Source organism: Schistocerca americana, chromosome 3 (genome assembly GCF_021461395.2).
Source record: "Schistocerca americana isolate TAMUIC-IGC-003095 chromosome 3, iqSchAmer2.1, whole genome shotgun sequence".
Classification (NCBI taxonomy): Eukaryota; Metazoa; Arthropoda; class Insecta; order Orthoptera; family Acrididae; genus Schistocerca; species Schistocerca americana.
Window position 1 is genome coordinate 723,484,426 of NC_060121.1, and position 26,068 is coordinate 723,510,493.

The window sequence follows — 26,068 nt, forward strand, 5'->3', positions numbered from 1 at the left end:
TCCAGAATGAGATTTTCACTCTGCAGCGGAGTGTGCGCTGATATGAAACTTCCTGGCAGATTAAAACTGTGTGCCGGAACGAGACTCGAACTCGGGACATTTGCCCGCGAAAGGCAAAGGTCCCGAGTTCGAGTCTCGGTCCGGCACTCAGTTTTAATCTGCCAGCAAGTTTCTTAACGCTATTACTTTACGCTCGCCTACTTTTTGTAAACATACTGTGTGTCATTTGCGCCAAGATGCAGCCGACAACTGCCGCTGGTGAGCGTAGTGGTCGCATATCATGACGAGTAGTAAGTTGTGTTAAGTGCAGCAGGTCGTTTCAGAGCGTGCAGCAACCACGGCAGAAACTACGTCCAGCGTCCTGTGCGATTAAAAACATGTCCCGTGTGAGGACGGGTATCTACTTAAGGATCTTATCTTTTCTTTTATCTCCAGCGCTTTTGTCTCTCTGTTTTACGTCGGGATTGTATTGATGATTTGTTTGGTGATGTTGCAGGAGTTGGCAGCGACGGTGTGGGCGAGCTGGTGGGCACGGGTGGGACCGAGGCGGGGGCGGCGGGCAGCGTGTTCCTGGTGAGCACGCGCCGCCCCCAGCCCGTGGCGGCAACCTCCGCCGCCATTGCCGCCGTCACCGCTGTTCAGGCCCCGGGGGCCGTAGCAGCCGCCGCCCCTTCAACTCGTGCTATCACGTCCGCCGCTGCCGCCGCCACGCAGGTCGACGCCGTTACAGGTCAGTCCCTCTGCTCTCTATCTCCGTGTCTCTTTGGTTCGCAGGATGTCTCTCGCTACAGACCACAGCTGTCACTAGGAGCCTTCATGAGGATGATAAGCCTGGACGAAATCTCGAAGCTGTTCCGTGCTAACTAAAAGTTTGGGAAAGCTAGATGGTAGATACTAGAAAGACACTTAGAAAAACATCAGCGAGACACAGAGTGTAAAACCTGGACATAAAAAGTAAATTATTTACGTCAAGAGGAGAACCAATAGAGTAAAAGAAACAGCTACACAACAGAACTCCTCGCTCGAAAGGAGGATATCTGATGACGATTGCGGCGAGACAACGATAAAGAAATACTCGTCGTTCTTATATCACAAAACGACCTGTTATGTCAGTACACAATCGCTGAAATTGATGCAAGATATGTGTAACACAGTACGAACTATTAGATAAAATGGTTGGTAAGTTCATCAACCGACAGAATTTCGCTTTTTATTCAGTGTTAATCTGATGTAATTACATTTCTCTGGAGACTCATTGAGTCTCAACTATATCTTTGATAAGGATAGAAGCTGAAGTAATGAATTAAAATTTGTGCCAAGGGTGGAACATGAACCCGATCTGCTACTTAATAGCCAGATGTGCTATCCACTACATCACCCTGGCATTGTGGCTAACACAGCTGCACTGAGTACCCTAGCCCAATGCTCTCCCTGACACAGACTTCAATTCACACCTCAGCCCATCTTGATTTTTCCCTTTTTAAATCTTCTTTATTGCCAAGGACATCCTTCCAGCTTTGTACATAATGGGGAAATCTTGCCTGTACATCAGATGCAGGTGAACTATTGATGTGATGGAATTACATTTTACTTTAGGCATATGAGTCTCTCGGCCGTAACACAAATTTTAATTGATTGCTTCAGCTTCTATCCTTATCGAAGATATTCAGTGTTAATCATAGAAGATTTTCAAGCAAGGAACTCGTGGTATGGTGGCAGGTAAGTAATTCCATATCACTCATCTCTCCCTCCGTAGTCTGATTATACAACTGTATTGTATTGATAGGGCATTTGTTTCGTTGACGAAACTTAACAACATTTTTAAATGCAGTTGCAATATAAATGGCTCAGGTGCACAGATTCACCAGTATTTAATGAGAGATGTATTGGTCTTCAAAGTACTGTGTCAAGTGTGAACCGGTAACCACATATGGCTCCGACTGAATATTTTAGGTAGTTCCATGTCCTGAGCTTATTTTGAGAGAATAATATTAAATACCAGCTGTCATAAGTCTATTCATATGGAATAATGTGAATTACTTATGCGCCTAATCGCAAAGGAAAAAACTGATAAAATGAGTATCATTACAACGAAAACGATTGGGCGCTTTGAACTCAGCGTCACTCTGCTTAATATTCTACTGGAAGGTAAGTCACAGAACTAAACTTCCTTTTTGAAAAGTACGTATGTACGGAGAGAAGCGCATTCGTCTTTCGGTACTCACTTTGGTTATCATGCCACTTTAACTTTATATCTGTCTGAAGGTTTATATGAAGCCATGTATAACACACAAAAAGTATTTCATCGTGTATTGTCAAAGAGGGCAAAAAAGTTTTTTTTGTCATTTACTGTCGAATGAAGTGTGCCGTTTGTCCATATATATTTTCGCGAAAGAAATCATATAATTCCGCGCAGATTTCCGTGTAAAATGCTGTACATTATTTTCTGTGTCTTCGTCGTGTAACTTAGCAGACGATCAAAAGAAAACTTGTTCTGATGTTTGTGTAATATGTTGTTGTGTTAGTTATTCGGTACAGTTTTTTCATTACTTGAATTTATTACAGTTTTTGGTAATTTATGCATCTATATTCTCTGGTAGCTATGCGGCTGGTTTGATTTCGGTGTAACGTGCTATTTGGCTTTAAATTCGTATGCCCTGAGATAATATTGAAGGCAGCAAGCTTCACGTACTGAAAAATTGTGCCGTGTTTTACTGCGTTCAGGTACCTGAATGCCCTCAGAATGTCACAAGTATGAATGGGTAGCGTCACACGTGATTTGTAAATAGTCAAAAGTCATTATCTGAAAAAGTCAGCTGATGCACCGAATTGCGTGTATTGTTGATCGCCCTGCTTTTATGAAAACATGGGCATCTTATGCTTCATATTGTGAGATTTGGACGACTTTCCTTCAGCACGATACTCTCCCGCGCCAAAAACGACGATGTTAGTATCCAATCAGTGTATTTCGTTTAGAGGTTATGTTTACCTTCTGGAAGGAGCCATAATATGTCACTTGGCCAGCAAACTATTTCTACAGATCAAGATTTAGAGAGGGGGTAAGAGCAAAAACAGCTTTGTTGGTAAAAATAAGTTTTGTGTAGTTTTTATGTTGATAATTTCTTTCAGGAGAACAGACGTTCTTGTAACTCTGGTCCTAGGAAGGAGGAATATCTGAAGAAATAGTTTGAGGCATCTATTAAATGTCATTGAAATACACATTGATTAAAAAGTCTTTGCTTTACTCAGTCCTTCCGGATATTTCTAGAATATGGATTCCCTCATTTTTTCTATTGGAGAGCATGTTTTCAACCGTAATTACATAATCGGAGACAGAAATGACCCACGTTTATGTCCTTTCATCCTGTTTCGCGTATTCTACAAGAATGAGCAGCGTTTTGCAAACAAAGCTTGAAATCGAAGAAAATGCCTCTTAAAACAGAGTACATTGCCTGTTCTTACTGAGCCTTATCGATGTAAGGTTTCATGGTTGGAAGGAAAGTCAACTTGATGAGCATTTCGTTCCGATCCACAACCAGCATCTCCGAGTTGCAGTGCGGCTCGTGGATGGTGGCACAGAGGCCAGTAGCGGCAGGGTTTTGCCGTCGCTCGGCCACTTGATGCCGGCCACCCGGCCAGTTAACCTAATCACTGAGCGGCTGCTTCTGCTGGTACGCCAAATGCGGTTACCGGCCGTTCCATTAGGCGGCAGCTTTCTGCGCCGTGCATATTACAGCACACTGTATTCCCCTTCCCGGGTCAAGTGTGCACGATGCTGCCGGCTGCAGAATCACGGCTACGTGTTAACTGCCATTTCGGAGGTATTCTGAACTGTCAGCAATCATTTAAAATTTGCTGTGCAGTGGATCGCATTATGACCTTCGTTACATTTGTCGTTGTTGTTTGGCTGTAGTTACACTGTGTGCACTGTGTGCAGATGTACGGCTGATTATTAAAGATTTATTCGCAGAAGCTGTGAAGCGAGCGAAGAGTCCGTAAGAGCATAGACCGCAAAAGGCCACGTCCGGGTTCGAGTCTCGTGCCAGCACAGATGTAACCGTGAAGAGGCTTAACATTTGTTACTCATGAAAATATGCCACTCTTTTCAGTTCTCAAACTGCTAATAACGTGTAACGCAGGCGCATTTCAGGAATTCTAGACGTCTCGTGGAAAGTGTTGGTGCTGTCACAGGGTGGCAAGCTCTTTGCTTTCAATATTTAGGGAGGAGATAGTGTGTCTAAAACAAGAAAATGTTATCTAGTAAACATGGGCTCAAAATTACTTATTGAGAGCTATGAACACACGTTCAGTAGAAGACATGGGTTGCACAGTAGCCAAGGCGGACAAGTGCTCATAGCTTTTAAGGTATGCACTTTACAATCCATTTCAATTAGACATTTTTTCCTTGTTTTGGTCCACACTACCACGTCTCAAAATATGGAAAGCAACGAGCTTGCAGCAGAAGAGATTTGTTCCACAGTATCGGAGATAAGAACTACTCGTGGCTTTCAAATTATGCGTTTTAGAGCCCATGTTTACTAGACTTTTTTGCTTCGAATGATGGTTTCTGTCGTGAACAGATTATCTGTTTGCTTGAGAAAAGTAATTATTATGCAGTTTGGGTGCTAACAAAACGCCAACACTATTTCTGCGGATATTATACAGCCTGGTGATCGTTCAACGTGTACCCTTCTCTGTATAATAAGATAAAAAATATACTTCTAATAAAATGCTAACGGAAATTGAGACAAATGGGCGCTTCGTACAAGAAACAGCTTGAGCTTTTCAGTGTTGACTGTACTTGGTGGGGGAAGATGCACTGGATAACCATAGCTGAAACAAACTAGAAGCATTTCCTTGTGAGTTGTTACTCCAGAATACCTCCAGTAACTGTAACGGTCTCTAGATATCCATGAGGTAACTTCCAGCTATTTATGAGCTGCATAGAAGTGCCATTGAGCTACCTGTCAGACAAGAAGAAAGGATTAGTAGTTTGTGGAGATGTAAATATACATTTCTTAAAAGATTCTGACAGGAAAAATGAACTCTTTATTTATTTGCCTGTTTCAAACTGATTTCAGTAGTGATTTTTCCGTCTCACGTGTAGCAAAATTACAGAATCTTGTTTCATAACATTCTTGTGGATAGTGCTCAGGCTGAAGCAGTTAAAACGTAGCATCAGTGATAGGATTAGATGGTTTAGTTGAAGAAACAAAAGAATATATTATAAACATCATTCCACAAAACCTTAAATCAACTAGAAATAGTGCCATCATTATTAATTGAAATTATGAGAATTGTAAAAATGCTAAAAAAGGAAATGTCTGTTGATGTTGGTGGAATTTCAGACAGAGTCCTGAAGACTTGTTCTAATTTAAAAAGAAATGTTCTTAGAAATAAAGTAATATGTTACTGGTAAAGGGAATGTTTTCATATATATTAAATGTGCCATTTTAAAACCTCTTTGTAAGAAAGGTGATAAACAACAGTTAAATAATTAACATACAGTTTCCACTTCTATTCTCTGTATATGTGCATTACATTCTACTTCACATTCCTTTCTCAGAATTATAAATTTTAGCAGATGATATTAGAGTTATAATAAATCTCATTAGAAGAAAGCAACAGAAAAATTGTTAATTATATGTTTTAAAGAGATATAAAGTGGTTGTCTGAAAACAGGCTTTAATTCTGAGAAATTACACTATATACAGTTTCATGCTAGAGACAGAATATTCCAACAATTGATGTAACACATGAACATGAGATATTAATTAATGTGGAATAGTTCATATTTTAGTATTTGCATACTGATGAAAACTTGAAGTAGAAGAAACATAACACTGAGCTGTTCGAACAATTATTTCTGTTACATCTGCTCTTCCTATAACTGGTAATCTTGGAAACGAATGAATTAACCTCATGACATAGTTTGTACATTTCCACCCAATAATGTCTCATGAAATAATTTTTGGGTTCACTCATCACTTTGAACTGCACTTTCACAAGAGCGGAGATGCTGAGTTGCAGATAGGCACAACAAAAACGCTGTCAGAAAGTGAGATTTCAGCCAACAAGCCTTTCGTCAGAAATAGACATCACACACACACACACACACACACACACACACACACACACACACACACACACACTCATGCACATGCAAATGCAACTCACACACTGGCAGTTGGGCCTCAGCAGCCAGAGACAGCAAGCAAGTGTGTGCAAGTTGTGTCTGTGTGTGTGTGTGTGTGTGTGTGTGTGTGTGTTTTGCCTATTTCTGATGAAGGGCCTGTTGGTTGAAAGGTTAATTTGTGACAGTCTTTTTGTTGTCCCTATCTGTGACTCAGCATCTATGCTATGTGGTGACTAGCAACTATCCTTATATATATATATATATATATATATATATATATATTCTCTAATGAAATTCATCATAAATAATCCATCACAATTTGAGAAAAATACAACACTAGATGAAAAAATGACCTCTATTGCTCTTTATTACACCCATATCTCAGAAAGGAACTGAATGTGTATAAACAACCATTTACCATTTTTACAATAACAAAGTGTGTCTGATAAGCTTCAAATCTAAACTGACATCAGTTCTTCTCGTCAATTGCTGTTATGTAGACAAATTTTTATTTAAAAACTGGTAGGCTATAAAACCCAATTTTAGCTAAAGTTGTATGAGTAGAACTGAGGAATATTTTGTTCATTAATGTTAAATTTAGGGTAGTGTGCCATTGAGCAACATATAATTGACCAGCACATAGCCATTCACTGAAAGTAATCGTGTATGCATACCATGTGAACTCACAAGTTCCTTATCATTTCAATAAAAAATTGTTTAAATGATATCCACATATGTAACTAATTAATTAATCAACAACACAGAACATCATCATTACATATAACCAGTAATATATACTTTCACAACTGTGAAGCAATAATCAGTGAATTACTATGCAAAAATGATAATTAGTGTAAAATTTAAATTTCTTACAAACAGCCTTTGTATCATATGAACTTGATATGTATAATAATTAATTGTTTATTTTTACAAGAATAAAAAAACATTTGTATGTAAAAATTATAATTTTGGGATAAATTTTTGTTGTATATTGTGTATTGTGAACTGTGCAAAATTACAAATGTACCTTGTAAAAATAAATGCCAGCTGTCCATATGGTATCCTACAGTGTTTTGCTAGCACGCCAGCTTACGCTCTTTATTGACATGGTGTGTCATTTATTTTCAATATAGCTGTTAATTTTTAAGTTACAGTTGTTATTGTAATAAACTATTGATTCTGTAATAAAGTACTGATTTTTATGCAGTGGTGCAGCAGTGACCATTATTACATATTTCTTGCATTTTGCCACTGTTTGTGGTTGTAAACAATTCAGAATATCAGAAAGCGATCAGACATATTGCGATTGATTTTTGTTATGTTTTAAGTTGAGGTTTGTCCTAAAAAATGTAATGTAGGTATGTATAACGACACAAAGATCATAGTTGTAGCTTGTCACAGTTAGTCAGTGTTGCAACAAGTGTAACTGATACACTAACTGTCAGTAATTAGTAATTTGCTTGTAATCATAGAGGGAACACAGTGGTGTATCTATAAGAGATTTTGTACAGGCCAATAATTTCATCCAATTAATAAGAGTAAAAACCGGTTTGTAAAGGCCGTCAGACTACAGGTTCATGAAAGACCTCTTACAAAACATGAAATACACGATTTTTAAAAATTATTGGTTAAGTGTTGGCGTAGGTAGTGTGGGAAGAGAATAGGTAGGAGAACAATTTTCAAAATCCTCAACAAAATTGAAATGAATTTTGAACTGACATTTCCAGAAAAATCCACATCAGTAGGAGTAGTCAATAATCAAACGGATAACTGTAGGCATTTAAAGTTCTTCACAATATATAAAGGTGTTAGTTTTACCGGAAGGTAGTATAAATCAGAATTCCTAAACTTTTAATTCTTTTAACAAAAAAAAATGCAGCGAGATGGGAAGATACTAACCAATGCTAAAAAGTCGTCAAATGACAGTATTAAATGTACCAAATAAACACAAAGCAACCTGGTCATTACACAGGGAAAAGTAAATAGAAATAGAAAGAGTTGCAGCTAAGGAACAGGGATAAGCCAAGGAATGATCCATAGGAACTAACGTATTACAGGACTTTATATTTTTCCGTTTCTGCTGAGAAAATTCTCACTGTAGCTTCTGTACAGAACAATATGCAGTAAGTAAAATGCAGGTGTTATCCGCTACAGAACATGAAGTCTGCTAAATAGAACAAAAGAATTAAAAACCAGCTGGCATATATCAAGTGCCAGTCTGTACACTGACGAAAGGTATGTACAGCACTGTAACTTGCTTAACTGAAAGTAAATAAATATTTGAACTCTGATAAATTTAAGGCATATTGGAAGCAGAAGTGTCTACTATCTGCTAAAGGAAAGTAATGTAGGGAAATTGCAGGACTGGCTCCCTGCTGTCATTGGTTTAAAAAAATAGAGTATTCCAGATGATATCTTCTTAGACGACTATTGTTTCTGATAAATATGAGTGTCTTTCTAGACATTGGTGACATGGGTTAAAATTCTTTGCTGATGGCAGTAACATTCTAATCAAAGATAAAACTGAAGAAGTCATGGTATTGAAAGGTATTGAAACTGTCAGTTATGTTCATAATTTATCAACAAACATGCTACACCCTAATATTGATCTTAAAGGTAACAAACACCATCAGCTTTAGCTTAAAGACAGAAAAATAATGGTGCAAAATTAAATGTAGATGATAATTTCATACTTTTTTGTAACAAACACAAAACTTCTAAGGATTAAATTAAGTTCAATTTGGTATCTGAATGTCATCAGCGTACTACAACCTTTCGTCAGTGTAAAGCAGCAATTGAAATAAAACTGTGTGAGATGCGTACTTTCAATTAGTTATTAGCTGTTTAATTTTTTGCGAGCAAATACATAAAATAATGACGTATTTTCCAAATTGCAAAAAAGTACCATAAGAGCAGTCACTTAAAATGATGTTCAGGATCATTGAAAAAAACTTTTTTGGTGAGTATATCTGCAATCATTATACACATTAAAAATATTAGTATGAATTGCACTAACTTTCCTGTCTAAAAATAATGGAAGAGAACCAGACTTAACTTGTTAGGAACAATAGTTAAAAGCTAAAACTAAATTTTTAATTTGTATCAAAGAACAAAACTATACAAAAGTATTACCGAGGGGTCAGAGAGATAACTGATAGAAACATATTTAGAAAGCCATTTAAAGAAGACGACTCCAGTACTGAAGAAGATTAGTTAGTTAACAGAAGGAATGAGGTTTATAAAAGTAATACAAATTAATAATATTTCTCGCACTCGCATTACACTTAACATGTAGAAAATGTTATCATAAGTTCTCTGATGCATAGTATTTAGCTTTTCGCATCTTCCTGAGATCAGAATTTCATTCATTGTGGAGTGATGCTGAGTTAGATTTTTGCGGAGACAAATGGGAAAATATTTGAATTTAATGTATAGCAAGGGTTTTATCACAGTCTGCTGTCAGTTTGTGCGTGACGAGTGCATGCCTGTATACAATGTGTGCACTGACTAGCGATTTGGATGAATAGTATCTCCTCAGTTTGGGCATTAACAACTAATTTGTTTGTAAATATTATTTATACTTGGGAAAATATATAGCTAGTTGTGTGACTGTATGTTCTCAAAATTATATCAGTCGGTATTCGTCATTTTCTCATTGTTTGTTTGTTCTTTAGCTTGAGATGGGGATATGTTTAATGTTTTGTCATAGTTGTGGTTATTTCAAAACTGGTACTATTTCAGATTAATAATTTCTGATCCCTAGCAGTGCAACAGGACTCACTTAAAGTTGTGGGTGCATTTTTCAGCAATATATTAAGCATGAACAGCTGACAATATGAAAGGAGTTGCTGAAAGGCACGCAGTCCATCTGTGATCAAACGGTCTCAATTTCAGAAAAGGATATACATGGGAAAATGAGGATGAACTACAAAGTGTTGTAGCGTCAACATGACGCGACGTCCGAAGGGAACAAGAGTTACGAAGTTCGTACAGTCTGTGAATGTTAAGACTGCCGCTGCCGTTTCCGTTTTACTTTAGACAAAGAACTAAGTGCAACACTCATTTCACTTTAAACTGGTCGGGTACTGATTGACGTCTCATTCATGTGAGCATGCACTGCATCTTCCAAGTTAGGAATGTGTATAGGTATGTCGCCTTCGTTCGTTTTTTCCGGTACCATTTCTCGTTTCCCTAAATCATTTGAAGAATCATGCGAACAGGTCGTGCTTTGAATGTCTCCTACTTGGGCATTTGACAGGATACATCGTATCTGCTAACTCCGCAAGCGGGTTAACGCCATTTTTCTAGCGCAGTTCGACAGTACACGTCAGCTTGTAAACAGTTTTCCAGGCATTTAGATCGGGGTTGAACGTGTCAGCGTAGACATCACGGTATGTGCAATGCATTAGTGAACATTAATGTCCCTTGTCCGTAATGATTACACCTATCTGACAAAACGCAATTTTATCGATGTGAAGGTGAGTGGATATCCACTCTAAATACATTTACATGTATACTCTGCAATCCTCATTACTGTGTGTGCTACCACTGTCATTTACATTTGCGAATGATGCGCGGGAAGTATGACAGTCGGTTAACCACCATAGGAGCTCTGATATCTGTGATTTTCCCCTCGTGGTCGTTTCTCGAGATGTCTGTTGTAGAAAGTAAAATTGTGCCGTTGTTTTCTTTGAACGCTCTCCTAATGGTGCCGTGACAATAATACTCTCCGTGACACACAACTCGTCCCCTGTAGCGCCTCCACTGATATTAATTGATCATCTCCATAACACACTCCCCCTCACAAAAAGAACCCGTGATGCACGTTTGTATTGTGGTCTTGTGTATTTCACTCTATTGTTGTTGATCATACATGATAAGGGTCCGCCGGCCGCTGGTGGCCGAGCGGTTCTGGCGCTACAGTCTGGAACCGCGCGACTGCTACGGTCGCAGGTTCGAATCCTGCCTCGGGCATGGATGTGTGTGTTGTCCTTAGGTTAGTTAGGTTTAAGTAGTTCTGAGTTCTAGGGGACTTATGACCTCAGCAGTTGAGTCCCATAGTGCTCAGAGCCATTTGAACCATTTGATAAGGGTCCAATGCTGAAGAGCAGAATTCGAGAATTCGTCGAACGAGTAATTCATCTTTCACTGTGTGTAAAAGTGCAACCGTTTTCCCAGCTGCATGGCTTGGAAACAAGCACCTAGTGTCTCACTCCCTGCCCTGATCGTGCTAAAGCATCCATTTCATCTCCTACTACAGGCGAGATTCATCCTTGTCCTCATAGTACCAGTAGAGTGGATCAGGCGAGGCGATAGATTAAGGATGGAAGGGAGCAGCACAACTCTGCTTAAATAAGGGTCGACTACAGACTCATTTAAATGTGTACATTTTCGTGAATACCCACAAGCGCATTTACAGTGAAGCTCACAGACTGATGAAGGCAAAAGGCCACTAAAATTGGTGGGAAAAATGCCTGGATACAAAAACGTTGTTACTGGAACAGATACATAACGCTCAGTCAATCAAGGAAGTGCCATGCACTTAAGTAATCAGTAACACAAAATTAAAAAATAAGCATGTAATTGAGGGCAAACGAGAGAGATACTGTCGAATGATGGCGCATGGCCTGAAAACATGGCAAGTTACATAGCGGCTGCATGGAGAGTCGGAGTACCGGATGCGATCGCAGTTACGAGTTGACATCGTAATTGGGGATGATGTGCAATTAGCGACCAGTTAGATCATGAACCGTTTCTCCGCTTGACGGACTTCTTTATCGACCCTTCAGATGTTTGTAGCACTGACAATAAGGTGTCTCAACGTGGCGCCTAAACGGTAGGTCCATGTGGTTTGGAGACTTATTGTACTAACCACGCTAACACATGTTGACAAGTTGGGTTGCAGTGAGGGCTGCTTAACTCCTCGGATTTGGAAAAAAAAAAAACGGCTGATTGCGCAGAGGGCAGTACGTTTGATAGCCAACTTAATTTTGCTCATTTCCACAGTTTTGGGCAACCTGATTAGATGCGTTAGATCGCCAAACACATGAAAGCTTCTAGCGGCCAGAACCGTTCCTCTGGTACCTCTTTGGTGTATTGATGCTCGAAAGACCGTTAAAACTTGGCGCAAAGGGCACGCTTATAACGTAAATGACTAATTTTTGAATTGACGGCCGCGGTGGTCTCGCGGTTCTAGGCGCGCAGTCCGGAACCGCGCGACTGCTACGGTCGCAGGTTCGAATCCTGCCTCGGGCATAGATGTGTGTGATGTCCTTAGGTTAGTTAGGTTTAAGTAGTTCTAAGTTCTAGGGGACTGATGACCACAGCTGTTAAGTCCCATAGTGCTCAGAGCCAGCCATTTTTTGAATTAATTGCAATTACGAACAGCAACAATTATGGACCATATTTCTATACCGAGGCATCATTACTGTTTGATATCACTCATTTGCTCTCCAATACAAATTATACTCAAAATTCATTAATATCATTGCTATCCCAAAGGCTTGTTAATCTAATTAACCTAATAATTACGAGGCGGTAATTAGTTGCCACTCTCGGAGAGTGTATCATCACAACTTCTTCTGTATATTCGTTCTAAATATCGTAAACAGTAATGGTTCTTTAACACTCTCTTCGTGTACACCCGTAATTCCTTTTTCATCTGACAGTTTCAGCCCTTTGAGGACAACATGTTGAGTTTGTCTTCCAGGAAGAGCCAGTCACGAAGCGAGTTCGATATGCGGTAAGTTGGTATGCTGTTTCCTAACCGATAGTGTGGAATTGTTTCGAATGGTTTGCAGAAGTCAAAGAAGAAGGTATCAGCCTACACACAATTATCTGCGGTCCTCCGGATCTCTCTTGCGGAACTCATGTTTCTTTTTAAGGACACGTCATAATGCATGAGCGTGTGAAGTGTTTAGTGATTCCGAAACTGATTACATCCATCGATGTCGCTTTCTGAAAGCGTAAATGACTGACACCTTTTTCTAGTCGCTTGAAAACTTTCATTGTTCCACCCAGCTACGATAAACTGTCGCTAGAAAGGGAGCAACAACTTTTTCGCATAATATTTATTAAACCGTTAAAGTATCTTTTCGGGTATGGAAGTCTTTGCTCTGCAACGCGATTTTAGTTCATTTTTTTCATCCCGCCACTGTTTATTCCAATATCCCCTGTTTATCATAATATATACCATATTGTTGATCGTGCAATGTTTTGTAAAAAGGGCCAGTATTGCGATCTTTGGCAGTGAAGCAATTTTAGGAGACCCAGTTCAGTATTTCGGCCTTCTCTCTACCGTTTCTTATTTCGCTATCAGTGCTATTACTGTGAGACTGATTAGATGATTTTGACCCATTTAATAAATTTACGCTAGACCAAACTTACGTAGTGTCTCGTATGGTCTGTTAACAAAATTTTATTTTCAAATTCATTGAAACCTTCTCGCAATGCACTTATTAGCTCATTTCGACTTCTTTCGATTTTAGTTTGTCGGTAAGAATTTTTCTTCTCTTTAATTCTGAGAGGATTCTCTCCTGATTATCTTGCCAATTAATGGCTTTTATATAGAAAAAGACAGAAAGCAAAACTGAAGGGTTGGTGTTTTTATAACAGCTAAGGTTTTTCTAGTTGTCACTATCGCCCTTGCTAGCAGTGGCGTGTTTAAAAGCTTTCCAGGAGCTTCATGCAAAATTTTATCTTAAACCCTGGTGTGGTTATATTTATGCAATTCTTTACTTATGACTTACGCGTTTCATTACTTTCTGTGGACATTCTATCGCTTAAGAGTACCGCCTGACTGAAGGTCCTCATCTTGTAAAATTGCGCAGCTGCTGTTTTTCACTTATCGAACTTCAGAGGGCGTCGACTGTTACTCTTTATCGAAGAGCTACATCGTTGCCGAGCAGCCGTATCGATATCGGGCGCCGAATTTTAATATCGGCGCACCGTTCCGTGGCGCCTTATGGAAATTCACGGCGCTATCACAGCGTGCCGTGTTATTTATGCCCGTAATTACAGAGCCGGATCGCATTTCAAGGCACTGGCTGGGTCACGTGACTATGGCGGGCGGGCGAGGCTGGTGTGTTAGCGTGATCTGTCGCGGTGTCTTGCGCTCCCGTATTACCTGGATTGAAAGATCGGGCGCCGGGAACTGTACGTGTTCGCTGTCGCCGACACGACTGACTGTTCCTTATAAGAGCCATGGCCGTTAGCAGTAAGACCACGAGCACACGGCATCTGGAAGTTAGATATACAGTATAGGCTGTGTTCATCTTTGCGGAGCCGTACGTGCATGTAAATGACTAGTACCTCCCGTGCAATGTGTTACGAAGACAAAGGGAACACTTTTATTTCACATGTAACTACGAAAAATCTGTGACTCTTTCTTTTTTCTTTTTTGTTTTCGCTGGTACGTGATTTCTCGTTAACATTTTCCTGCAATGATAGTTGTATGAATGCACCTTTAATGTACATTTTAGTGACGTTAGAGAGCTCTTGATGAACGGGAAACATTTACTTAATGACTTAAAATTTGCCGGTAAACTTTTCACAAAAAGCTTATAAATTAAGTGGATGAACGGGACAAAGTTGTCGGCCCATTTAATAGAAGTAAGCGAGGCAATATAGGCAAAACTGCGTTATGTTGGCCTACTTGTATAAGGGGCGAACAAGAAATTTCTGTTTGAGGGTGTTGCTGCAGCATATATGAAACGTAGCTCGACTTCGACGCGGATATATAAGCACTAACATGTAGGTAATGGACTAATGTGGCATTCGTGTGCTTGCGACGTGTGTGCGGTAAATGGGTAACGTGAACTCTCACGACTTTACCAAATGCATCCAAATTTGAATTTACTTGTGAAATTAAATTTTATAACTTGGCTTTCGTGATCAAAGTTCTTGTGCGCGAAACTATCGAATTTGAATAGTTTCAAGTATGTCTTACGACAAAGTAAATGTATTTGTAGGTTTTTTTTTTAGAAGTACGCCAATTGTAAAAAGGTAAAGCTATGTCAATTCTTTGAAAGATATTTCTGTTATGGATTCCGAAAATTCTGTTATGTTTACCGCGTGTAGCGGATGATTTTAACGTACATGGGGATCATCAGACATGTTAATCAGAGATCGTCATAATTTTCAGAAATGTTATATAGGGAGCCGTCCTGAGTACCTGGTTAGCGGCTTTTCATGCGACGGCCCCTCGTTTCCGAGGAAATGCGTGTTGAAGTTACATGCTCGCGTCCGATATCTGTAACGTTAGTCACATTTCGCCCAGCGAGGTTAGTGCAGTGGCGAAAGTACACGGCTACGAAGCTAATGCTTGGGATTCAAATCCTGCCAGGGTACTTTTTTCAATTTCATCACACAGAATACCATTAAATATTACATGGGATGCAAAATTATTGAAAAATAGACGCTAATAAATCAGTAATTACAGAAAACTTATTTATTCCGTTTGTTACAGGATAAATTACGCCTAATAAATCATTCACAATGATGTTTCGCCTTTCGACCAATAGATCCTCTACTACGCTGGAGATTGCGTCTCCAGTTGGAATGAAAGTATCGGAAATCATGTTTTTGATGGTTTATTTGTAAGAAGATTCAAATCGTGGAGCAATCTTTCGTTGTATCTGATGGCGTTAGCGAGTTTATCCTTCTATTTCTCACCACACGCTTCTACTTCTGAAGGATTTTTCACTGGCTGTTCTTCCGTAGAAGCGCTTGCTTCTCCGATTGCACTGTATTGTTATGACACACACTTCACTGAGGCGACTTGCAAACAACTGATACTGGCGAAAAATGCCAGCTGGCTGTTTTCAGGGCCTGTGAATTCCTTAACGATCCGTGAGAGAGAGGAGACAGGAGGCAAGGTCACGTCTAAGTAACGCAGGAAACGAACCTTGTCCAAATATTTGGAATTTTAACTACGAACCACAAACTGAATACACATAGGAAGAAAGTTTGTCGTAATTATTGATTTATTAATGAATTTCCTATGGCGGAATTGAGTTTCCGAATAATTTTGCATAATATATACTATTTAGTGATAATTTGTACGATAAAATTGGAAAAAAATTGACAGTTAGAATTTGAAACCGGACCACCAAGGGTCTTAGCCTCTGCACTCAGCTCACTGACCAAAACGTATCTAAAGTTACAAGTTTAGGAGGTAAGCACAAAATTTCAACTTTGATTGTCTCGGAAACTACGCGCCGACGCCTAAAAGGCCGTTAAGCAAGAACTCAGGACGGGCCCCTCTACAACACACTTGAGACTCATTTAAACCCGCGATTAACATGTCTGATGATCCACTTGTAGCCCGCATCTCGTGGTCGTGCGGTAGCGTTCTCGCTTCCCGCGCCCGGGTTCCCGGGTTCGATTCCCGGCGGGGTCAGGTATTTTCTCTGCCTCGTGATGGCTGGGTGTTGTGTGTTGTCCTTAGGTTAGTTAGGTTTAAGTAGTTCTAAGTTCTAGGGGACTGATGACCATAGATGTTAAGTCCCATAGTGCTCAGAGCCACTTCAACCATTTTTTGATCCACTTGTAAGAGATTTCATGGTAGTGCTGTGAATGTACTCACATAACAATAGAGACTTCATTGCTGGAACGTGATTTCTTGCACTACATTGAGACCGCTATCATATCTCAGAAAACCGTAACGTGTACTGGCAAAGCTACATTTCTGCCCAGTTGTAATATTACTCCTGCCACATATAACCTCTACACAAAAATCTCCTTGATATGGATTCTCGCGTGGCGCCTTGGAACCTCGGTGCACAGACGTGGTATAGTAACTGAAAGGTTTTTGGCTTCTGGAAACAGTTTTGTACATTAAATTACATTGACAGAATATATTATTGTCTTCCAATGTAGTTCGTGTTAGTTTCAATGAATAATTTTTTTCAGAAATATAATAATGAATGCCTATGCAAAAGAAAACTGTTATCTTTGCATCTCATTTTCGACTTTCCCCAAATACACTCAGCAACGGACCTTTCATTACACTACGCATAAACTGTTCAGATACAGAAAAAGAAATACAACTGCCTTTCCACACACGTAATATACGCTGTTTCAGGTGGACACATTCAAAGGGCCAGTGGATGAAATTTTCTTTGCAAAAAAGTCTTTTGATTCTTTTGATAACCGTTTGGCGTGTAAACGTAGATTCATTGCGACAAATTTTAGTCTGTTGTTGTTGCACACGCGATCGGATTCGCATTAGGAAGCTGGTTGTCCAATCTTGTGTATTTGGACACATTATCTGGAAGTAGTCGCTTTGTCCTTATTATGTTATACGTATTGCTTCCAGTCTCTAACATTCAGATCTTTTTAGTGATAGCCTTTTATATTAATAGATGTGAAATGTAAAAATTTTCGAAATATACGATTGATTTTCACCTTTTTGCACCCCCCCCCCCCCCCAATCCCTTGCTCTGCTGACTGAAAGTTAAAAATGTATGAGTTGGATACGTTTGATGTCCTAGTTGGTACACATTCTAAAACTTACTTTGCGTTCAGTTTCTCACATTCCTAGTTGAAGAAAACTTCGGATCTTGTATATGGAATGTCAGTGAAATACAAATTACATAAGAAGGAGCTGTATTGCCAGAAAGTACCATAAGTGATCAAATACTGTAAGTTACACAAGCATCAAGTTTCTTTGTGTCTTAAATCATAGCAGTTTTTTTCTGATTTGCCTACATTGTACATACACTTGAGCACACCGATGGTAGGGAGTTTAGTTTTTTTTTTTTACAGAACAATCTGAATTCACATTTGCGTTTGACAATAAAATGTTGATTCCATTTCATTTTTGTAAAAGTCCTGGTCGTCGGGAGCGCCATCGAGCATTGTTTTCTGGCCGCTTGTTTGGTTATTTGTCATGCGTTATTGGACGACCCGTTGTTGACCGCTGGTCCGCTCCCGCTGGTATACTGTGCCCCGCGATGTCCAGCCCGCAGCATTGTGAAAACACGCCGTAACATCCGATCGCTTTCATATTTCATTGCTTTTACATTTCATCGCTTTTACGTTTCATTGCTTATATAAGAGAACAGGCGCAGGCGCGCGGAAACAGCATCCGGCTGCGTGCTCCTCTGTGGGGTCGATAGCTACTATTCGCGTGTAAAAGCTACCGCCTACGCAGTTAAATGTTGTAGCTTTTGTCGGCTGTAACCTATCTACGATCTATGGGTTGGTGATGTATGTGACGCGGTGCACCGCTTTTGAGTGACCGTTCGTAGTTTGTATTAAACCGTGTGTCGCTCTCCCCATATGCGCCCTCTTTCGAAGTTCCGCGTATTAATCTCTAAACAAAAATCCCGAATGCGCTACTCTGGTAATCAAACACCACACACGCTGTTTTCCGTCTCCTACGACCTTTGATTCTTCCATGGTTCACAAAGCTTTGTAATATAAGGGACGTTCAAAAAGAAACGAACAGAGGCCAATACACGTATGTTAGAATAATTTTCCCTGGCTGTTGAGACACTGGTCCCCCTGTGGCACAAGGTGGTGTATGGCTATCTCATAAAATTCCCGGGGCTGCGATGTTAATCAGTTCCGCACTTACAGCTGGACGTCGTCGTCCGAGGTGAATCGTTTGCCTCTACGCTGGCGTTCTTCTTTGACCAAGATGGCCCCCTTCTGATTCACTTCCTGCAGCATGGGACAACAGTGAATGCCCAGCGTTACTCGCAAACCTTGACCACCCACTGCCAAACTATCAAATCAAAATGACCAGGCAATCTCACCCGTGGGGTCATTCTGCTCCACGACAATGCAAAGCCTCATACAGCCAACACAGTCGCGGCGCCCCTGCAGAAATTCAAATGGGAGGTTCTCGGCCACCCTCCGTACAGTCCGGACCTCTCTCCCTGTGATTACGCCATTTTTGGTCCCCTTAAAAAGGCTCTGAGGGGCAAATGGTCCACCTGGGACGACGACGTGCAGCTGTATGTATGGAACTGGTTAACATCGTAGCCTCGGGAATTTTATGAGACAGCCATTCACCCCCATGTGTCACAGAGGGACAAGTGTCTCAGCAGCCAGGGTCAGTACTTCTAACATACAGCTACTGGTTTCTGTAATTATGTCTCCGGTTCGTTTCTTTTTGAACGCCCCCTATATAAGTCAGTATATGCCAGGTAGTGGCATGATTCGAACACTACTTTAAATTGTCGGTCTCTCTGTAACTAAATAAGTTTCTTCATAGGCCCTACGAATGCAGAGCAGACTATAGTAATCAATCAGTGATCCACGCAACAGAAATACACATGTGTGACCCACTGCATAAATAAAATAGTATTTTAGTATATCTGATGAATACAAATGAAAATGCCATTATTTTATCCACTTTGGTTAGAGAACAACACAGCTGTTTTCGTACTTTACACTGTAGGATATACTGCAACCAGCCACTTGAATAGATCAGAACGTTCAGAAATAAATTAATTCCCAGTTTTACTGCCTCTGTTAGGCGATGAAGGTAAGTCGGTGTATTTTGATCTTTTTGAAATAAACATTTTCCACATTTCCTTAAAGGGAGTGATGGGACCAAGAAAGTATGAACCGCTTTGAAAACTGGAAACCGGGTTCCTTCGGTATAGAAGCACAAATAGCAATAACCAGTTGCGATAATATGGTATGTAAGTGCATGATTATTGCACTACCGACAGAGCTTTCATGTTACCGTTTGCAAAGAGACTGTAACATTCAGCTCGACCTTTTCACCGTTCAGCGGAGTATGCGGTGTTGACGAACTTCCTGACAGATGAAATCTGTCTTTCGGATTGGGACACGAAATTAGGTCTTGCCTTGGGTGGGGAATGAACTGTCCGGGCAAGACTCTCGCTCTATCTTCACTGGTTCAGTCTTACCAGTATATGTCTACTCCTTTCTAAATTTCACTTTGCTGGACTAACATGCATAACAGAAAGGACGTACGTTTGACTCCAGGGTGGGTATACAGGTTTTAATTCGTAAAGAAGTTCCAGGCTAAAACATAATTGTAATTAAATGGTACGAATTTTAGTGAGAGGATAAACGAAATTTCAGAATAGGGGCATTGTTTTGTTAATGAGAGACGAAACTGAGACACGAAGAAAATATTACGTTTCCGAATCGAGCTGCTGTACAGTGTCAATCAGTGTGAAGATAAACTGAACTAATGGTAGCTATAAATGAAAATAAAACGAAGTGGAGATTGTAAGTCAGTCAAAATTATCATTTAAAAGCTGCCATGACTTATTATTTTTATTTGAATGCTTACGTTATTGGTATGGACTTTTGTAATTTTGCAACAACAGTTAATGAGTACCGTCGGTTGAATTTATGTTGTTCTGAGCACAGAAAAGAAAAAGGTGAAACTCGCCAATATAAAGCATACTCCTGTGGAATAACATCTAGGAGACAACACAGTGTGACGTCCACACAAAGACGGGTCAGAGATCTCGACTACAGAGACGGGAGAGGCGTTGTTGTGCGGAAATCTGAAGAAATACTGATTTTTGACTGTAATTCGGTTGCTAACTAAATGCCAGTACCGGAAATTTTCCTTATATTTAATAGTGAAACATATGCTTTTCAGAAAAATCTTTTCGTGCTAATAACACAATGCTTCAGTCCATAAGGACGTTTGCTGTGACAAGAGACCCATCAAAGCTTTGCAAACAGTGCGTGTTAGCGACGAAGCTAATAGTGGTGGATGATGTATAAGGTGTGTGAACAGAGCGAACATTTGTGAAGCACGCTTGTAAGCTCTAACCGCTACTTAGGTACGACATAACCCCCAGTGCCTCGTCAACCACATTTATCACACTACTATTAGCTGAGACCCTTCTACGGAAACATCACCGTGTTATTAATGACACAGTCTAGACTGTCATCACAAGTTTATACATTCTGCGAGCAACTCTTGGATAATAACTGATGACTGTAATTCATCTGTGCACACGTACATGGAAGAGACAAAGTGTTAAATTTTCCTTCTATCATCTTTGAGGCCGGTGAGCTAAAATCGAATTAGTACCCTATCATTCTTGATTTTCCAATATCGTTGTGTAATCTGGTGATAAATGTGTAATTGTAGGCCGTGATTGCAACCAAAATTCGTATCCCGGCGACCAATCTTTCGCTCTAATTTTTCTAGCAGCCGAAGCCAGGTCCCACCTCATAAAATCAGTAAATTGAATATTCATGCAGAGTTCGTGGTTTCGAGTCTGAGGCAGCGCAGAATTGTATTCACTATGCGGCGTAGTGCCTGGAAGACTTAGTTATGTTTTACGATGGGCTGTTCATGTAGTGGTTATAACGAACTCATGATTATTATTTTCGTTATTTGTTTTTGATGCAGGTGGACGAATGAGACGAGAAGTATGGGAGATGAATGTTTCTGTGACCAAAGAAGTCAGTTTTCTGTACCTTGCAGAATTATAAATACAGTTGTTCGTGTACATTTCGCATTGAGACACACGGTCAATGCCGGCTGATGCTTGGCTCGTAAGGCTATCCAGATAACTGGATGAGGACCTCTCTAGGAGTCTCCTATTCGTCCTCATCTAAGCAAATTGGCGAAATTTCAACTCTACTTCAGTTCACGAAATATGAGAAAATCGCTTGCAGAAAAGCAAGCCAGTGCGATTCGATGACAAAAATTCAGTAGACCAGGAAGGACGGGTATAGTTCTTCTGTTCAGCAATAACGTTATTACACGAATTAAAAAAGGTCGGCGCGAGGGTTCTACCGTGGAGTTGTTAAAGGAACTGTCTGTGATTAATTTAAGGAATCCATGGAAGGTCTGTCCCAAGATCTCCAGATGACTGATGAAGACATTCCGCAGTAATTAAAGTCCACTCTATTAGCTATTGCCGGTGCGGAAAAAAAAAATTTGGATTCCTTGATAGAGAATGATTGAAGCGTGGTCTGCCCGTCGTAGCACGGAGCGGCACGTGAAGTTAAAAATATTTGAGTAATAAGGATGTCATCATTTGGGGGTGCGTGTGCCCGTGTGCCATGTTACAGTGCAAACGATGCTTCCAGTGCACAATTTAAAACAATTCAGGCGTGTTATAAAGTTACACTACTGTGTGGAGAAAGTGAAATACCAAGACCGAGAGATTTGATCACAGTGAAATTATTTGACACTACACGAATGATTAGCATTACAGACCTGTACATGCAGTGTGACTGGAAACTCAATACGTAGTAGCGCCACTACTTGCTGCAATCACAAGCCGTTAGACGTCGTGGCATGCAATCAAAGAGCGCCTTAAATGTGCTGCTGGGAAATACCCTGCAACGTGGTTTGTAGGTGCATCCACAGTCATCGACTATGGCCGCAGGAGGACCTGAACGAACAAGTGCCGAGCAACCATACCCCAAACATGTTCGTTGCGTGACATGTCAGGCGAACGGGCGGGCCAGGGAAGCAGTGGTACTCGTCGTTCTTCGAAGAAGGCTTGCACATTCCTCGCCACATACGGCAGGGCGTTGTCTCGCTGAAATACGGCATGTAGAACGGCCTGTAGGAGGGGCAGTGCTTCGGGCTGTAAAACACTCCTGATATAGCGGTAGCTATTGAGATTGCTCTCAAGACGTAGGAGACGAGATCGCGTGTTACAGGCAATGGCGCCCCAAACCATCACACTTGGCGGTTGTCCGCTAAGCCGCTCAACAATGCAATCTGCTTGATTGCGTTCACCACGGCGGCGTCGGACGCGCATGCCGCCATCACTGTAGGACATGTTGAAGCGGGACTCGTCCGGAAACACTGCAATTTGCCACTCAGCATGCCAGTGTCGGCGTTCAGGCGCCACTTGAAGTCTGCAGCATTGGTCGGTTCTGCCAGTGGAAGCCGACGCAATGGCATGCTTGCCACGAGTCCATCGCCCAGAAGACGGTATCGAACCGTCGTCGTAGACATGCTCAAGCCCGTTTGCAGTGCTCTAGAGGCACACCAACACAGTGGACGCTGCTCTTCTGTCCGTAACGGCCACGCGGCCAAGATGGCGGCCATCTCGCGCTGTGGTCACGTTCCGCCATCCAGTACCCTGTCAGCCCTCTTCTCTCAGCTTGTTCCATGTACACGTCTCTGTTGAAGCAGCGTGCCCAGTACGAGCTGTAATGACACGGAGCGACAGACACACCTTCCACCAAACACTTAGCCCCGTTCGAAATGCACTGATATGACGATATTTTACCCTGTGATGGCAGCGGTGCATGGTGTGATGGCACCGGTGCATGGTGGCACTTGATTACACGTTTCCAGTTCGTATGACAGCGCCGCACCGACTGAGCATTGCGTAACACTGTGCTGTTCGTTAATACGAAAGTGAGTGCTGTCGGGCCTACGTGCACATCACCTCTCTTCCGTTTACATCACTTATTATAATACCGGTACCACTGTTCTGCACGTCCTCCTATAGTGCAGTGTTGCAGGTCATTGCTTCTGAGCGTTTCAGTTTTCGCAAACTGTAATTTATATTTGGAAATTTGTGGTAAGTTCTTGTGGGACCAAACTGCTGAGGTCATCGGTCCCTAGGCTTACACACTACTTAATCTAACTTAAACTAACTTCCGCTATGGACAACACACACACACCCATGTCCGAGGGTGATGTCCGAGGGAGAACTCGAACCTCCGACGCATACATCTGCCGTGCCACGTTTACTGTATGTGGAAGGTCTTGATAATTCGAAAACCCATCGATAGACTTGCGTGGTTTGGCGGTGAAAGACACTCACGGAAATCTGTCACCATCTGATGGGATCACTGCCAGCTCTTGTATATGATGCGCGTGTAAGCAGACGATGGTTATTCAGGATTCTACTGTGTCGTAATAAAAGTTCGATAGTGCGTGTCTATTTTTTTACGCAGATCTCACAATAGAGCTGATGTTACAAGAGATGTGTTAATTTTTCTTATAGTTGTACCCATTCCCTCCGTGTCGAACTCTGATATTGTTTTGGAACATTCCAACACTACGACAAACGAGAAACGACAAGGAGGAAAGAGCAGCCTGTGCTGAAGCATGAGGTAGGGGTACTGGACACGGTCGTACGTGGGCTATTCGGAAAGTAAGGTCCGATCGGTCGCGAAATGGAAACCGCAGTAAAAATTAAAAATGTTTTATTTGCAACAGTGAGCTACATCCTCCAGCTACTTCTCTACATAGTTGCCGCCCCGACTTAGACATTTGTCGTAGCGTTGTTCCAACTTTCCAAAACCCTCGTCACAGAAGGCAGCCGCCTTTGCTTTCCGCCAATTGTCTGCGCAGCTCTGGAACTCGTCGTCGGTGCCAAAATGATGTTTTCATAGTCAGCGCTTCATGTGAGTAGAAATGAAACTCAGGGGGAGCCAACTACGAGCTGTATCGTTGGTAACCAAACACTTCCCATGGAAAACTGCAGGAACGTCCTCATCGCCCCTGCAGAGTGTGGCGGAGACTGTTGTCATGAGGAAGGAAACGCCTGGCAGTTATGTTATGTGGGCTGCATGACATCAGGTGAAAGCTCTGATCAGGTCCTTACAGTTTGCGGGAGACACTATTTTCTAGGCGTTTTTACGTGCTCACTGTGCGCTCAGAACTGAAAAGAGCGACGTGACGCAGTCGAAGAGCACACTGGAGACGCTGCCCAACACATGGTGCAAAGCTTCATGTTGTTCCCATTTCGCATCAGATCGAACCTTAATAAACGAATACCTCTTGTAAAACAGACTTTCCTATCACCTGACAAAGTATAGCAAAAACCTATTAAACCATCCGGGTCGTTTACGGACATTATGTACTGTCCTCGATTAAATGCATTACGTAAATGCTGCATTTCAAATGGTTCAAATGACTCTGAGCACTATGGGACCTAACTTCTGAGGTCATCAGTCCCCTAGAACGTAGAACTACTTAAACCTAACTAACCTAAGGACATCACACACATCCATGCCCGAGGCAGGATCGAACCTGCGACCGTAGCGGTCGCACCGTTCCAGACTGTAGCGCCTAGAACCGCTCGGCCACCCCGGGCGGCGTTGCATGTTCGCACGATAACATTCTACGGTGAAGATTTTCGTATGTATAGTAATTTCCTGTGCTGAAGCTGACTGCACGTTGAAACAAATCATGGTAACGTTTTGGCTCAGCAATAACTGATGCTGACCTTTCTTGAAATGTAAATCACATGTACTTCGGCTTAAAAATTTCGACGGAGTGCTTTATTTCCGTTTTGGAAGCTACGGGACAATGTTTAATGTGAAAAACTTGAGGTCTGTGCTTTGCAATGCTAACTGGTTGGAGAAAGAGGGGGCGGGGGTGAATTTGAAGGCTTGGTGACATGATAGGTCGAAAATTCCCGCTCCTAGTGTAGGCTTCCCTCATCCAGTTTGACTTATTATTCTGTACATAACGTCGACGTTTTTGTTAGAGTTGTTAAAGTTTTTAAATGAGTGTCTTTGGCGCGGTGAAATGTTGCGATGAGAGAGAAAGTTGTTGAACGCATCGTGGACCGGAGCTTCCACCCTGTTCCTGTAGCCGTGGGCCGCGGTCTTGTAACGAGGTAAGGCGCCTGCGGCCGCGGCCAGTGCCATTGTCGAGCTCCGCCCCCTCGCCCTCGCCACGCCTTTTAATTGCCGGGCCCGCTGACGTCACGGCAGGCCCCGCGGGCGCCCGGCGTTGGGGTGCGCCCTGCCGCGGCAGTACGCGACGCCCGACTGACCGCCAAAAAGCGAAAAACGCCTCATATCTTTTCGGAACTGATCCGTTCTCTAAATGGTCAACTTATCAAAGAAAAACACTTCTATACGCGTTGGTTATACACTGCAATGACTTAAGTCGTGGAATAGCGATATGCACTTATACAGATGGGGGTACTATCGCATGCAAAACATATAAAAGGACAATGCATTGGCGGAGCTGTCGTTTGTACTCGCATG

At 41.5% G+C, this 26,068-nt stretch overlaps 1 protein-coding gene across 1 annotated transcript in view; it reads left to right on the plus strand.

The window, feature by feature from the left end:
- Positions 1-377: 377 nt before the first annotated feature.
- LOC124606343 (calmodulin-binding transcription activator 1) overlaps positions 378-26,068 on the plus strand; it is a 943,657-nt gene continuing 917,966 nt past the window's right edge. The window contains exons 1-2 of the mRNA XM_047138326.1: positions 378-396; positions 497-730. Of these exons, the coding sequence (XP_046994282.1) occupies positions 378-396; positions 497-730 (253 nt within the window). The remainder of the gene's footprint in view (positions 397-496; positions 731-26,068) is intronic.